The sequence below is a fragment of the Xyrauchen texanus genome, chromosome 10, assembly GCF_025860055.1.
Source record: "Xyrauchen texanus isolate HMW12.3.18 chromosome 10, RBS_HiC_50CHRs, whole genome shotgun sequence".
Lineage (NCBI taxonomy): Eukaryota > Metazoa > Chordata > Actinopteri > Cypriniformes > Catostomidae > Xyrauchen > Xyrauchen texanus.
In genome coordinates this window covers 16,679,687-16,696,264 of record NC_068285.1, presented here as the reverse complement: position 1 = coordinate 16,696,264, position 16,578 = coordinate 16,679,687, and the positions used below count along the sequence as shown (strand labels likewise).

Sequence of the window (16,578 nt, the reverse complement as noted above, 5' to 3'; positions counted from 1 at the left end):
GGTTATTTTGTAACAGTCACCAGGCGTGAGAGAGCTGAAAAGTCATGTAATGTGCAATTACTACGTCATAAAGCAATGCCATATTTACAATCCCCACGCGCCGTTTGTTTTTCTTTTAGCGCGAGCTAACCAGTACAATAAAGGCTACGTATAGCTTCTCGGGGTGTTTTACAAAAATGACATGTTGTTTTTATTCCAGCCTACCTCAGTAAACTACAGTGCAAAATGGAATAAAGCCTTGAATTAGTGCAAAAGAAGGCTTTTCTATACTTTCAATTGATCACACACTGATTTCAATGGGATTAGCCCAGTAATGTCGGACGCTTCACTGTGCAACACCACCCGGAACTTGTATCGCTGCCCGGAAACGACCACTGTGAGGGGAACAGAAGTACCCGAAGGAAGACGGGGGCACCAAAAATTGACACGGGGCGGAAAAAATTTGGCCGACCCTTATCCGTTCAAAAATACGAGGAAAACGGACTGTAAGGACAGTTTAGGTTGAAATCCTGTGACGAGAACTACGTCGCGCGAGCTTGAACATTAGCTCGCGCAGTAAGCGGAAATCGGAGTTTGTTTAACGGATCGAGAGCGATGGAGAGGCCTGCGAGAGTGTTTTTCCACGGGATGAGGAAAAACGACCTGCTAACCTGAAATCGGAAACCGCCTTTGTGCACATCTACGCTTTCGGCGCCCTTTTCGCATAAGTTATTTTCACGCTTTACTCTCCTAGAGGACTTTCTTCGTTCACGAGCAGGTGTGACTGCATAGCCTTTGAATGCTCTCTGTTGTGGTGTAAAAGGGTACGACGTCTTTATTTAGCTTGCTAAGAGGCTAGTGAGCTTATAGTCAAAATGCATCTGACGGACTGTCTGCACTCACAGTCACTTTCTTGTTTATGTTTCGGTCTTTTCGACATGTCTTTGCCCCTACGCAGCAAGTAGCATGCATGCATTTAAATAAAAACAGTGAATACTGTTGCAAAGTTGTTCAAATATTAAACGTGTCTCATTTTGCTAAAATTTTTATTTCGAAACTTTCTGGTCTCCCATAGAGGGATGTGATTGAAAAAGTGATTCCGGCTCTTCCCCTTCACAGTCTTCTCGGAGAACCATCAACACCTTTACAAGCTGTTAAGTCACTGGTAAGTGTAATCGCATTTATAAAATTGATCTTCATAATACCTCTAATGCATAGTCAAGTGTATGCGTTGCTGACGTTTGCACCCACTAAATAATGATATAACCTAGTGTTGTTGTAATAAAATGTTTTTGCTCAGCCCTATTTGATTTAATTTTTACTTATGGCAGGTATAATATTAAAGGGATAGTGCACACAAAAAAATAAATGTACTCATCCACATGCCATCCTAGATATAGATGACTTTCTTTCTTCTGCTGAACACATAGATGGTGGCCAGAACTTTGAAGCTCAGAAAAGCAAATAAAGGCAGCATAAAAGCAATCCCTAGTGGTTAAATCCATATCTTAAGCTATATTATAGATGCGAGTGAGAAACAGATCAATATTTAAGTAGTTTTTTTACTATAATATTCGATATTCATTAAGAATGTGAATCACAAGAAGTGAAAGTCAAAGTGGACATATTTAAGTAAAAAATTACTTCAATATTTGTTGGATTTATATTAAGACAGATTTAATCACTGCAGTCTTTTAGTCTTTGAGCTTTGTTTGTTCTGGAAAAAAATTAAGATACTACTGCAAAATTTTAAGTTTCTCTGGATTTACTATTTATAGGTAAGTGTTTGAGTAAAATGTACATTTTAGTTTTATTCTATAAAGTACTGATAACATTTCTCCCAAGATCCAAATAAAAATATTGTCATTTGGAGCATTTATTTGCAGAAAATGACAACTGGCCAAAAAAACAAAAAAGATGCAGTATTTTCAGACCTCATATAATACAAAGAAAACAAGTTCATATTAATTTTTAAAGAACACAATATTAATGTTTTAACTTGAGAAGAGTTCAGAAATTAATATTTGGTGGATTAAGCCTGATTTTCAATCACAGCTTTCATGTGTCTTGGCATGCTCTCTACCAGTGCTGAAGCACCCCCAGATCATCACCTATAATCCACCTGGTCGTCTAATGGTTAGACGGAGACCTGGATAGGCCTACAAGCCACAGTGTCTCGCACCCACTGTGAAATTTGGTGGAGGATCGGTGATGAGATCATCGGTGGTGCTTCAGCAATGCTGGAATCGGGCAGATTCATCTTTATGAAGGATGCATGAATCAAGCCACGTACAAGGTTTTCCTGGAAGAAAACTTACATCCTTCTGCTCTGACAATGTTCCTCAACTCTGAGGATTGGTTTTTCCAGCAGGACAATTCTCCATGCTACACACCAGATCAATCAAGGTGTGGATGAGCACCAGATCAAGACCCTGTTATGGCCAGCCCAATCTTCAGACCTGAACCCCATTGAAAACCTCTGGAATGTGATCGAGAGGAAGATGGATGGCCACAAGACATCAAGCTGAGCTGCTTGAATGTTTGCTCCAGGAGTGGCAAAAAGTCACCCAACAGTAATGTGAAAGACTGGTAGAGAGCATGACAGGGTGCATGAAAGCTGTGATTGAAAAACAGGATTAATCCACCAAATATTGATTTCTCAACTCTTTCTTAGTTAAAGCATTATTTTTGTGTTGTTTACAAATGAATATGAACATTTCGAGGTCTGAAAACACCATCTTATTTGTTATTTTGACCAGTTATCATTTTCTGCAAATAAATGCTTCAAATAATAATATTTTTATTTGGAATTTGGGAGAAATGTTGTCAGTATTTATATAATAAAACAAAAATGTCGATTTTACTCAAACACAGTAAAATCCAGAGAAAGTGATAATTTTGCAGTGGACTCTTCATTTTTTGTCCAGAGCTGTACGTCTGGTAGGGCATGAGGGTGAGTAAATGATGAGGATATTACATTTTTTGGGTTAAAAAGCCCCTATTTTGCACTTTTTATTATTTAAGACTATTATTTTTATTTTAAATTATATTATTAGCATAACAATTTGAGTGAAATTCTGACATTTATTTCAGAATTTCTTTTTAGGCTTATTTATTATTTCCCCCTTTTGTATTAATGACAACGTGAGCTGGCATGGCCTCAAAGTTGTTTGAAGTAGATTAAAACCTTATGATCCATGTAATATTCACATTATTTGAGAATGTTTCAAAGAGTTCCAATGGACGCAAATAAATCTCTGACCTTATGTACAAAACATGATTTAACATAGTGTCACAAATTTGCTTACTAGTGCTGCCCAATTTGGACAAAAAGTCTACTACTACTATTGCGATATGAACTGTGATACGATAAACCAAAAATGAGTCGGTGATTCCTTTTTACCAAAATTTGGTAATGTTTTGCACATTTTCTACAGCCAATAAAAAGACTTGGGCTACTCTTAGAGGGTTCTTACTAGGGCTGGGCGATGTCTCTCAAAGATCCCGATGCAGATTGTGACACTCATTGGCAGACGATGATCGACAATATTGGGAAATGGCAAAACCATGGCAAAACCATTGCCAAATATATTAAACAGCACCCACCCGCAAATTGTGACAAGGCTGGACCCAATTCGCAAGCTCGTCATCCAAATGTATTTCATTCGTGTGTAATTTTGCCCTTCTTCCTGCAAAAGGCAGGCGACCTGTAACATGTCTCGGAGTGACACATGACAAGAAGTGCTGTTTGTCACAAAGACACACGCTTGAAGAAAAACCCTTTATTATATTTTTAAGAACAGACAAAAGAAAAGCCATCAATGCTCGTGTCTGATTCACTGTTTTTTCAGAGGCGTGCAGCATGAGCCTGTAATGTGGAACAAGCGACTTTAAAGAGATTTCACTCTTTTTATTTCATTTGTCTGAAATCTGTTTGCAAGTATAATATCATCTATGAGAATGCTGCAAATTATCTTCGATCATCTCAGATAGGGCTGTACAATTAATCCTTTTTTTATCGCAACCACGATTTCTGCCTCTCACGGTTAAGTTAGCATAATCGTCTGCAATATTAGTGAGCTAGCAAGCAGAAATTATCAGTCAGCCAAAGTTGCAAATTGTTGCTAATTTTTATAATAGGCGGTGTCTAAAGATAATGTGAAAACCCTTAAATTGGAAGTAAAGCATTGGCAAAACACATCTTAATTTTGGTCAAAAAGAATCATTTATTTATTTGTAGTTTTAACACCTTCAACATGAGAGCTGCTGTTTAATGTATTAAAAAAAATTATTTAAGAAAAAAATATCAAAACTGTGTCAACAGTATTATTTTTGTTGTCCTAATCTTGCAGCCCAGCAATAAAAATAAATAAATCAATAACATTTCAAAAGTCAGACTAATCATGATTAATAATTATATATTTTTTAATAAAAAATTATTATTGTCTTTAGTTCTTAATCTGTAGGCTATTAGTAATTTTCCACCTGCTGTCATTGCATGATGGCAAATGGTGCCGTTGGAGAGGGTAAATGTTTGGATTTGGGAATGTGGTTAAATATGATTTTTTTTTATCACTTCGTTATTTTATTGTTTAAAGTGCAATTTGTTTTTCATGTTTTAATAAATGTATACAATTTTTAAAGCAAAGTCAATAAAGCACATTTTGATACAAATCAGCTTTTTTGTCCCACAGTTTACATCCACCTTACATAATTGACTGTCTTTAGTACCTTGCCAAGTAGTTTATTTGGCCGTTTAGGTGCATATCCGCATTATCACGAGCGCTCTCGGGAACACATGCATTAAGCGCACATGCAGCCTTGTCAGTCAAACAGCTCGCGCCTGCAGAAGAGAGGAAATAAAGTTATTTTGTTGTTTCTGTCTCTTCTCTTTCCCTTTTGGTCTGTTATCAAGATAGACCAATAATAGTAATGAAATGAGCACACCTGGCATGTCATTAAAGCAAACAATACTAAACACATCTGTTATCTGAGCACAAGATGGAGTTTTGATGCACAGAACTGCTCTGAAAACACTAATAATACACATAATACAGACAGGACAGCACATGGCACATAAACTTTAAAGCTAGCAGACTTTTTAATTATATTGCAGCCCTTTGCAGTTTAAAAATCGCACCATGTCATATTGCAAATACGATTTTATTTTGATTACCTGTTCAGCCCTATTGCCTACATTAATTAGTGACCTAGATTTTGAAACAACGAAAGCAAAAGTTATGACATGAAAAAGACAATAAATCAGAATAAATCAGAGAATAAATCAGAGTCACTGATCAAATAAGTAAACTTGGGACATTGACCAATAACTCTTTTGAACAAAAGGTTGGATTTCTTTTCACAAAATGCTTCTTATAACATTCTCAAATCATGCTGAAAAAACATACATGGCAGGGCTTCACATAAAGGATGGCTTCGGGCCAGTGTGAGAGAGTTTGGATCAGTTCATGGAACCATTACTGGCTCAGTCGGGCCAATTCTGTGTTTTCATTGCATGATTTGTACATGTTATGTCTTGCAAACTTTTTTTTTTTAAGATGTATTAAATATCATTGTGATTTAAACTTGTCACCAAGGTAAAGTTATTGAGCTGCCTAACATGGAGGTATTGTGTAAATGGCATGAATGATTTCTGATAGTATTAAAAGTGTCATTTTCAGTGGTGTTTTGCATCGTATGCCATCATTTCCCAGCAAAAGTGTGTATCGATAAATCCTCCATGTGCTACATTCATAGCCAGGGGCGGACTGACCATCGGGAGAGCCAGGACTTTTTCCGGTGGTCCGAGCATCTGTGTTATGCAGAACGGGCCACAAAACGGCGCCGCAATATGCAGAAAAGGAAAGCGACACCCAGCTGTTATTGCAATTTATTATAATTTTATGTATAGGAAACATTTAATGATACATGTATATATTTGTAAATCTGGCATATATATATATATATATATATATATAAGAAAAATATGTTGTTTAAAATAAAATGTATAATTGTTTGGTGGGGCCAGTGAAAATGATGGCAGGCAAGTAAAAATCGAGCCTGACTGGTTGAGCAAGAAAAAAATCCTGCCTAGCCAGTAGTTTTAGTAATGGCCCTGCCAACATTTTCACTGTCCCCAGCACAAAAAAGTGCTTTTAATTCTCAATAGTGTATTTAATATGTACCAGTGTCAAGATTCTTTACAAAGTAATTAAAAATGGGTTTTCAAATTTGCAGTGATAGCTGGAAATGATAAAGCTACAATTATGTCTTGTATGTATACAATTTCAATACCTCATGTTAGCCGTCTAGATAATGTTACCTTGGTGACTAGTTAAAACATTAGATTTGGCAAAAACAGCTTAAAATACAACAGAGAAAACAAAATGTTTAAGTTTGCAAGGCTTAAAAACACTTGAACGTTAAACGTAGGATTTAGTGATAATGCAGAAGTTCAGTCAACTGACCATCATGATTGTTAAAGGAATAGTTTACCCAAAAATGTAAATTCTCTTATTTTCTCGCCATCCCAGATGTGTATGGCTGCCTTTTTTCAGCAGAACACAAACCAAACAAACTTGGAAGACTTTTTCTGTTGGCCCATAAAATGCAAGTGAATGGGTGCCAAATTTTTGAAACTCCAGACAGCACAATATAGCCATAATAGGTAAGTACATATGAATATCTTTGCAGAGGAGGCTTTAATGCTTAAGTCATGGGAGAGGCAGTTTTAACTTCAACCTCATCAATGAGCTGGCCGGAAGCAAACATTTTACTAAAAAAAAATTTTTTTTAAATATTTATCTATTCCTTACACCTAGCGTTTCACTTCAGAAGACATTAATTAATCCACTGGAGTTGTATGGATTACATTTAGGATGGCCATATGTGCTTTTTGGAGCTTAAAAAATTTGGCACCCATTCACTTGCATTTTATGGATCTACAAAGCTGAAATATTCTTCCAAAAATCTTAATTTGTGTTCTGCTGAAGAAAGGCAGTAATACACATCTGGGATGGCATGAGGATGTGTAAATGATGAGAGAATTCTAATTTTTGGGCGAACTATTCCTTTAAGCCCTAACATTTTTTATTAGTAGCCTAAAACATTTATGGTTTGGGTAATGGATGGACTGGTTTCTTAGTTTTTATGATCTACTCTTAATCTACTCATTTTACTAGGAGTTTACTTTGCTTAAACGAGATTGTTCATTAGGGTTATGATGGAATTGAATAATATGCTATGACTTTGCTAAATTTCGTTTTTCAGTTGCAAGAGATTGCTTCTCATGACTTGATTGTACCATGCTTTGTTGTTGTTTTGAAATATTCATGCTTCGATTCAAAGGCTTATATTATTTCTCACCTCAGCTTTTTAAAGATTTGGACTGGCCACGACCGGACAGGAGGAAGACAACGACCGACAGGACGACACAGTCAGGAGCAAGAAAGTGGTCATACTACTGTGCTGTGTTTCTTGTCTTCCAGCTAAGAAGATAAAGAGGTTGGATATGCCCTGTGGACAATCTGGCCTTTCCGCTGTTTCACTCTGATTCAAATGATTGAAAAGAAGTTGGTTGCTCATCAAAAAAAGTTGGTTCGATTTAAATGGACAGTTTTGAGAAAAACGCAAATTGGGACCATTTCTAACGGAACTTGTCAAAGAAATACACGAATATCAAAAAACAAAGACATTCCCTCATCACTTCTTCAATTTTAAGTGGCTTTCAACACTAAATGAATTGCTTTTTAGTGATAGACACATTTTGCAAAGCAAGTTTGAAATAGTATTAGTTGACACATTTTTCTTTTAACTAGATTTACTAACACAGACCTATGTTTATTACATGACATTGTGAACCACGTTTTGTTTTGTTTTTTAATGTCACTTATTTATAGATTATTATTTAATCCAAGACTTCCAGAGATTTAACACACATAAGTGGCCTACTACTATATCCAGAACACTGTTTATCTGGGATGGACAGTCACAACATCAGACAAATTACTCTCACACAGCGTTTCTTTTAAAAACTGTTAGTGGCCGTAGCACCACGTTTCTCTGCACATATATCACATTAAGTAGCATTGTCCACTTTGCTGCAGTAACAAGGGAGCAGGGAAGAAATATAATCCCTCAACAGTGAGAGGGAGATGTTCCAGTTTGGAAAGTACCCTATGGACATTTTAGAAATGCTCAGTGGACACCAGGCTCACCAGTTCAAAGGACTGGGGCTGGAAAGACAACTGCAGCACCAACAACAAGTCCAGCTTCAGCACCACCAGCAGCAGCTTCAACAGCAGCAGCAACAACAGAGCGAGGCCTCAGGTGGACTCCTGTCTGGGCTTGGACTTGGCTCACTTCAAGGATCTAGAAGTAATGCATTTGCTGATTCATCATCCATATTTGCCAAAATGAGTGCACCCCCTCCACCTCTTCCACAACAAACTCAGTCCTCATCCTCACAAAGCACACGTAAATCCAGCAAGATGAGCAGCAGCAGCAGTGGGAGTGGCAGTTCTGCCTCTGGCTATCCACAGTTCTTACGCACATTTCACCCAGCTGAGGCAGCTCTAGCCCAGGAGCAGCTTCACTCAGGAATGGGGCGTTTTGATTTTGCAGGGGGCAGTACTGGAGTTGTAACATCTGCTCCACCTCCACCACCCTTGCACCCTGTCCTCTCTGTTCCTCAGCCATCTCCTGGACCATCGTCCTCCTCACCCTCTCCTTCGAGTTCAACCACCACTTCTAATAATCCCTCCAGCAGTAGCAGCTCAGTGGCTGGATTAGTTGGAGCTCAGTCAGATGCAAGGAGTTTACACCAGCAGTTCAGTTGCATGCTTGCTGCAAACCAATACCTTTTTTCTGGAGTGCCCACAAATGCCAGTTTGGAACAGTTTCTAGTCCAGCAGGGTCCCCATAATCATCTTGGTCTTGCAGATTCAAATACAGGTCTTGCTCCACCTCCTGCCCTTCATCCTTCTCACACCCATGGCCATCCAGCCCCCCAGCCCCAGCAACAGCAGCAGCAGCAGCTGCCACCTCATGCATTATCTCACCCACACAGCCATGCCCATCCACACCACTCTCTTCACCCTGCCCCCCAACCATCTCCTCTTGGTGGTTTTGATTTTCAAGGCATCCCTGTGCTTTCCTCTAATCAGCTGGCTTCCCTAATGCATCAAGAAGCAGGCCTTCCTTTGCCACTCCCACTCCATCTCTCTGTACCAAAGGATGAGGGGAAAGGAGATAGTGGCTCTGGGGCTGGAGGAAGTGGAGGTAGTGGCAGCAGGAGAAAGAAAGCCATGGCTGGCTACCTGCCCCAGAGAAAGACAGATGGTAGCAGTAACAGCAGTACTAGTGGTGCTAACTGCCATGGCAGCTCTGGGGCACATGGTCATGATGGGTCCTCTGGTCTTGTGGGAGGAGGTGGAGGGGTTGGTATGAGGGGTCTTGGTGGTGACCCCTCCTCCATCCTCTCATCACCAACACCATCCTCCTCTTCTTCAACTGTCTCCTCCTCTTCTTCCTCTGCCCCATCCTCAAACTCTGCCTCTGTGCTGGTATCAAATATTTCTCAGAACCCTAAACCTGAAAGCCAGCAATCAATGACTCCTAATATCACACAGCCTGAGCAAGAAGCTCTCTTTCATTGTGGAGAGTGTGGCAAGTCTTTTTCCTATCTTCCAAGCCTTCGGCGACACATACGCTGCCATGAAGATGGTAATGGTAGAAGCAGCACAAACACAAATCCTAGTCATCAGCATTCGTCAGAGCTTCCCCACTCAACACAGGATGGAATTTCTCAAAATGCTCACCACCAGCATGAGCAGAATCCAGACCCAATGTCTTCTGCTTGTTCAAGTCCAGATAAGTCTTACTGTTGTAATGAATGTGGAAAAGGTTTCAAGAAGAGAGGACACCTACTTCAGCACGGTATCATCCACTCTGGAGCTCGCCCATATGCCTGCTCTGTCTGTGAGCGTTCATTCAACCGTAGAGAGTCTCTAACACGACATGAAAAAATTCATGAAGAAAAGCCCTACCGCTGCCCAGCATGTGGCCGTTGTTTTATAGAGAGCACTTCTTTGCTTAACCATGCTGCCTCTGGTAGCTGTGGCAAGCCAGGGAGGAGATCAAGAAGCAGTGATGGTAGTTCATTAAGTTCAGTAGAGGGCAAGGTTGAAAGTGATTTCCCAAGTGGACAAATGAGTGATGGCAAAGAACTGGTATTTTGCAAAAATGAGGATGGCAGAGCAGGTATGACCTGTGAGAGTCTGTATTCACAAGGAAGAAGCGGTACTCAAAATCCTGTGTGCAAAACTGAAGAGAAATATAATCCTGAGAAGTATAATCCTGAGTATTCAAGAGATCCTTACCAAACATCATACAGGGTCGATGACTACCGTCGCCAACAGGGTAACCCTTCATCCTACTCTGGAGACCCCTGTAACAACAGCTTGTCAAGTCCAGCCCTCAGAAAAGCCCCTTTAGCCCCAACACTTCATCCACACCCTCAAAATCAGCAGCACCATCACCAACAACAAGCTCATCTTCCTCTCTCCTCTCTTTTGGATGACTCTGAAGATGAAGTCACCAGTAGTGCCATGTCTGCCATTGCTGCTGCTGCTGCTGCCTCTGTCTTGCCTGCTGAGATGAACAATAACGGGGGACGAGAGGAAAGAAGGGATATAATTGGGGGTCTGTTAGGAGGGCTTGGCTTTGGATCCATGGGTGCCTCTTCCTCTACATCTGCAGGAAATGTTGGGAATGAAGAATGTCTAAGTGGATCAATGATACCTTTATCTCACCCAACCCAACAGCAGCCTAATTCACAAAATGCCAATCCTAATGCCAAACCCAAGCGGCCACGGAAGCCCAGACAAAAAAGAGAGCCCAGACCTGGTGGGGCTCCAGGAGAAGGAGTGAAACGTCGGAGAAACAATCAGAGTGGTGCTGGTGGAGATGGCTCAGAAAGGCCTTATTTATGCACTGTTTGTGGAAGGGGATTTAGCAGGCGCGAGACCCTTCGTCGACATGAACGTGTGCATACAGGGGAAAAGCCATTTCATTGTGACATCTGTGGAAAAGACTTTCGAGAACCTTTTCACCTAACTAAACATCAGACTGTTCACTCGGGGGAGAAGAACTACAAATGCACCCTCTGTGGAAAAGATTTTGGATATGCACAGAGTCTGAAAAGGCATGAAAAGCTGCATCTAAGAGGAGATTTTAAGCCGAGGCGAAGTAAAAGCAAACCTTCTGCAAATCAAGGGGCACCCGGTAATCAAGATGGCAATCAAACCAACTCTGGCGCTTATTACTCATATCCTCAGGATAAAGTTGAAGAGTCTAATGCTAGCACAAGCAACCAACCCCCACCTAAGCTATACACATGTGAGATTTGTTGGAAATCATTCCGCCATCATTTTCACCTGACTGCCCATCACCAAGCCATTCATGAACATGGTGGGGAGAAACTTTTCTCATGTGAAGTGTGCGGTAAGGCTTTTTCTTACTCCAATAGCCTGACCAGACATAGATTATCTCAACATGGTTTGGCCCGTACTGGACCAACAACACAGCCAACAGGAAGTGAGTCTATTGGAACTGCCTCATCTGTCTCAGAGAGTGAGGCTGCAGCCAATGCTCTCCTTCATATAACGCCTGAAAGTGGAAGTCATGTAGTACAACAGCCCCACTCAACCATTGCTCACACACAGCATCCTCAGCCTGCTGGTTATTCCCCACTCTTCTACACTCCTGAGTCAGGACATCACAGTTCAAATCTCTCTTCACACCCCCAACCTCTGCACTACTCAAACCCCTCTATGGGTCCCCTCCAGCTTCAACAGCCAACAAGCGGAAAGGGGCAGTTAATTTATTCAGGGGGTATAAGTAACACCCTTCATTCCACTCCACCTCATATCCACATTTCACCACCCCAGCACTCTCAACACCAGCAGCAACCACACCCTTTCCCCATGCAGTCCCAACTTCTACAACAAAGCCCTCAGGCCCCAGGAGATGCCACCCAGCGGAAGAAGAAGAAAAAAAAGAAAAAATATAAATTTGCCAGTGGTGCGCAGTTAATCAGTGGATTCAGTGCACATGAAATTGCCAGAAGGCACATATATTTAAAAAGGAAGAAATGCAGGCTTCAGCAGCAGCGAAAAAGGAAGAAGTGGCTAGCTCAGCTAAAGTGGGCCAAGTTTACTGGAGAAGGGCTTGGTATAAATTTAGGTGGAGGAATGTGGCGTGTCGGGCACTTTAGGTTTAGAGGCCTGAGGTCTCTCATAGTCCCCTTAAAGTCATACTCTTGTCCCGTCTGTCCATTCACCTCGTTTACAAGCCGTGTAACTCTTTCAGTTCACCGCGTAACCAGGCATCCACCAAGAAAACATGGCCGTCAGGCTCGCCTATGCTGCATAGTTTGTGGAAAGCGTTGTAGAAGGCTAGTGTCAGCTCTTCGTCATCGGGCCTACCACCTCTCTCAAGGAGCTTTCTCTTGCTCTCGATGTCCCTCACGCTTTTGGAATGGCACCCTCCTGCAGCGCCACCGATTTACTTGTCGGTGTGTTAGTAGAGGAAGCAACATTTCAATAAAGGGGACTAATATTCAGAGGGTAGAGGACCAGATTGAAAGATCAACAGTTGTGACAGGGTACAGGCACTAAATAAATGGACATCTAAAAGAATAAAAGTCCACGAAACAGATGTTTTGGAAGAAATGTTAACGTGAAAGTAGGCATAGAGGACTGTTATGAAATTACCGCATATTCGACTCCTAAAATGTGTGGTCTGATTTTAACCAAGGGAGTGCCTCAGAGTAAAAGACTCGGTTAACAAAAACAAGCCTGTACCTAAAGAACCATCCATTATAGGCATGGATCTCTAACACTGTTTCTCCAAAGGGGAAGATTATTCTAGAATATTAAACTGGTTTTTGGTAGCACCTTTGGTTGTAATGGTAGCATCTCTATCCTCCTATAAATGCATTCACTATGTATTTTCGTAACTTTATTTGTGCTGCAATGATGGATGCATACCAGTGAAAGTGAACTAATCTGAACAGTAACAATCTATTCTCTAAACTAGTTTCCCCCCAGTACTCAAGAGTTTAATGGTATAGCCTTTGTTTACTTTCAGTTTTACGTAGCTTTTTGTTCCATGTGGTGTCATGTTTTGTTTTCCCCCCTTTTGCCGTCTTTAAATTAAAATGCAAATGTTTGACCTGAAACTGAACATTACTGGTTGGGATGCAGAATAAAGTACATAGTGTGTGTGTATACCCTAAAAACAACTTTTATCGATAGACACAATGTTCATTTTAACTGTCTCAAAGATTATTCATCAGGACTCGCTACAGTAAAACTGTCAAAACTTGCAAAATATTCTGCAGCGCTGATGTGGACGGGACAGAATGTTGATAATGCCATGTTCCTGTTTTTAACGTCACAATTATTATTATTATTATTATTATAATTTTTTTTAATGACATATGTAATGAACATTTGCAGGTGTTTCTATGGCAAGTGTTAATGTCGTTGGTTGCGAGATTGGCCAGAAGGAGAGAGGAACAGCCAGTCTGTACTGTACAATGCGTATTATATTTTATTATGTAACGGTTGTGTTCTTTCTTTTTTTATTATTCAAAGTATAAGTTCTTTTTTAATATTTTTTTCTATTTTAGGGGTGGGTGGGTATGTGGCGTAGGGTCTGTCATTGTAAGATTTGGGGAATATATGTATCAGTGTGATTTTTGTTCCCTGCCCTTTTGATCGGTTTAACCCAAACCACAGTTTAGCCCAGCTTTCCCAACACTATTGTATTCATTCTCAATACATTACTTAGCTCTACTGTCCCAAAGTTTTCTTCTCCATAAACAAATACAAAATATAAATACTAAACAACTGTTTTCTTTTTCTGAGCCAACAGAAGTGTTGAGTACCTCAGAAAGCAAATAAAAGATAGACAATGTTATACAGTTTTTTGGAGTATTTGTAAAGGTTGAATGTTTTTTTTTTTTTTTTGTCCCCCTGAATATTTGAGAAGTGGAGCTCAACCTCTTGATGATAAGCAGATTAGGTTCATTGTTTTTTTATGGCATGTAGGTTAAATGATTTATAAACTTAAAGTGAGAGGATATGGCCAGGTGTTACACACCTGGTGCCATGGTGCATTGTTCTGAGGGATGGGGCTGTTTACAGCTCACGTGTTGGCACATGCCCTCTACAGTGCCACACACTATTAGAGGTGGAGGGAAGAATGCCCTTATTGGTGCATTGGTTTGGTGTGTTAGAGGAACACAACCGTCTGTTCGCTTAGTTTCTCTGCAGTGTCTCCAAGCGAAAGTTTAATGAGATTAATACAGAGCATAATCTCACATGACTTTAATTAAAATGAACATGAACCTGCAAACAATGCCCTCTAGATGGCAGTAGTGTCCTGTAGTTTGCGGTGGTGAGGAGATTAATCGACTTGCCTTGCAAGGCTTGCTGTGCTCAGTCTTAAAAGATTAACCATTCAGATAATTGTAGTGGTTCTGTCGTACGTTTTTTTATTTTACTTATTTATTTTTATCAGAGTTATATATATATATTGCTTAAATTTGTCTCACTAATTTTGTATCCGTATTATAGAGGGGATTTTTAGATTTTAAGTAACTGTAGCCAACTGTTAACTCTCAGGTTTAGTGATGGCAGTTTTTCCTCTCACAATCAGATTTATACAAAAAATGGCCATATACATGGTCCCGCTTTCATGGAAAACCTAAAAATATCAGGGAATTAAAAAAATTTGAATGTTGTATTAAATGTGAGATTTTCTAGACCTGAAATGTAATAGAAATTAGTCAAATCATCACATAAATTTCTATATGGAATGTAAATTTTTTCTAGTTTTGCCCTGCTTCTAAAACTACATATTGCTCTTTGTGAGTGCTTGTGTATAGTACAGCTTGCTTGCAAACCAATGTGAAACATAAGTCAGGTCTTATTGGAGACATTTGTACACTGAATAATAGATTAAATCAGTTCATTCAAATCTCTACATGGCATACTTTACCATTGAAACCCACCAGCCAAACTCTATAAAATGACATTTAAAAATCCTTGTCCAATAATCTTGAATGACTGGAAAGGTAATTGAAAATGCATGCAAATTAATTAGTCTAAAAGTGCGGGAACCCTACAAATGCCAGTGAAGTCAGAGGTTGCTTTACATGCTGTTAGAAACAAGGTAAATAATTATCTATAAATAAAAGTTACATGTAATTGTTTCATTTGAGTTTATTTTGCTTTGATTTAAGTCCATGCATTAAGCAATGCTTATATATATATATATATATATATATATATATATATATATATATATATATATATATATATACACACACAATCAGCAACAACATTAAAACCACCTGCCTAATATTGTGTAGGTTCCCCTCGTGCTGTCAAAACAGCACCAACCCACATCTCATAATAGCATTCTGATATGATATTCTTCTCAACACAGTACAGAGCAGTTATCCGAGTTTCCGTTGGCTTTTTCAGTTCAAACCAGTCTGACCATTCTCTGTTGACCTCTCTCATCAACAAGGCGTTTCTATCCACAGAACTGCTGCTAACTGGATGTTTTTTTTTTTTTTTGCGCTCCATTCTGAGTAAACTCTAGAGACTGTTCTGCATGAAAATCCCAGGAGATCAGCAGTTACAAAAATACTCAAACAGCTCACCTGGCACCAAAAGTAATGCCGTGCTCAAAATCACTGAGATCACATTTTTTCCCCATTCTAATTGTTGATGTGAACAAACTGAAGCTCCTGACCCATATCTGCATGATTTTATGCACTGCTGCCACATGATTGGCTGATAATCGCATGGATGATCGTTGGTGCCAGACAGGCTGGTTGATGAGAGAGGTCAACAGAGAATGGCCAGACTGATTAGAACGGACAAAGTCTATGGTAACTCAGATAACCACTCTGTACAATTGTGGTGAGAAGAATAGCATCACAGAATGAGGGTTGGCGCTGTTTTGGCGGCACGAGGGGGACCTGCACAATATTAGGCAGGTGGTTTTAATGTTGTGGCTGATCGGTGTATGCATAGTGCATTGCTCTAGCCTTTCTATGCAGAAAACTAGATGGTCAAATGATTTTTTTATTATTACAAATATAAATTCAATTGTAGCTTGACTCCCATAAGACAATTTCACACATTTTTAAAAGAAGCATATAAACTTGTATCAGTCATGTAGACAAAAATGCAATGGGTCTATATCAATGTGGATAACAACCCGCGTGCATGGCGCTTTCTTCTTATTTGTTTTCATTTTTAAACACGCACAGGCAGATTCCATTTGATCTCTGCGTCTGACAAGAGTTGCCGGCACTAATCCACAAAGATCTCACCGAGCCGCCTTTGCATGTTGTTTTACTCCAGTCTCACGCGGCACTCGCATGGGGAGAAGTCTGGGAGGAGCGACTGACCTAGTTTTGTCCAATGGAATCGCGCGAAGGGCAGAGACTGACCTACTTTTGGCCAATCGCGTGAAGGAGAGGCAGCGATCGCGCGTGCCTGAGCCATGTGCTCGCTA

The 16,578-nt window shown here is 40.0% G+C and overlaps 1 protein-coding gene across 2 annotated transcripts; it reads left to right on the top strand.

Annotated features, from left to right (window-relative positions):
• Positions 1–369: 369 nt before the first annotated feature.
• LOC127650503 (uncharacterized) lies at positions 370–15,213 on the top strand. Of its 2 annotated transcripts, none has more exons than XM_052135953.1 (3): positions 370–757; positions 1,055–1,144; positions 7,350–15,213. In XM_052135953.1, exon 3 carries the CDS (start codon positions 8,133–8,135, stop codon positions 12,654–12,656), a length of 4,524 nt encoding a protein of 1,507 aa, XP_051991913.1. In that variant the 5' UTR covers positions 370–757; positions 1,055–1,144; positions 7,350–8,132; the 3' UTR covers positions 12,657–15,213. The 2 variants fall into 2 exon arrangements, with proteins under 2 accessions (XP_051991913.1, XP_051991914.1); XM_052135954.1 differs by having other exon boundaries at positions 370–803.
• The last annotated feature ends 1,365 nt before the right edge of the window (positions 15,214–16,578 follow it).

Coding starts and splice junctions, on each gene's coding strand:
- LOC127650503 (XM_052135953.1), top strand. CDS start 8,133: ATGTTCCAGTTTGGAAAGTACCCTATGGACATTTTAGAAATGCTCAGT.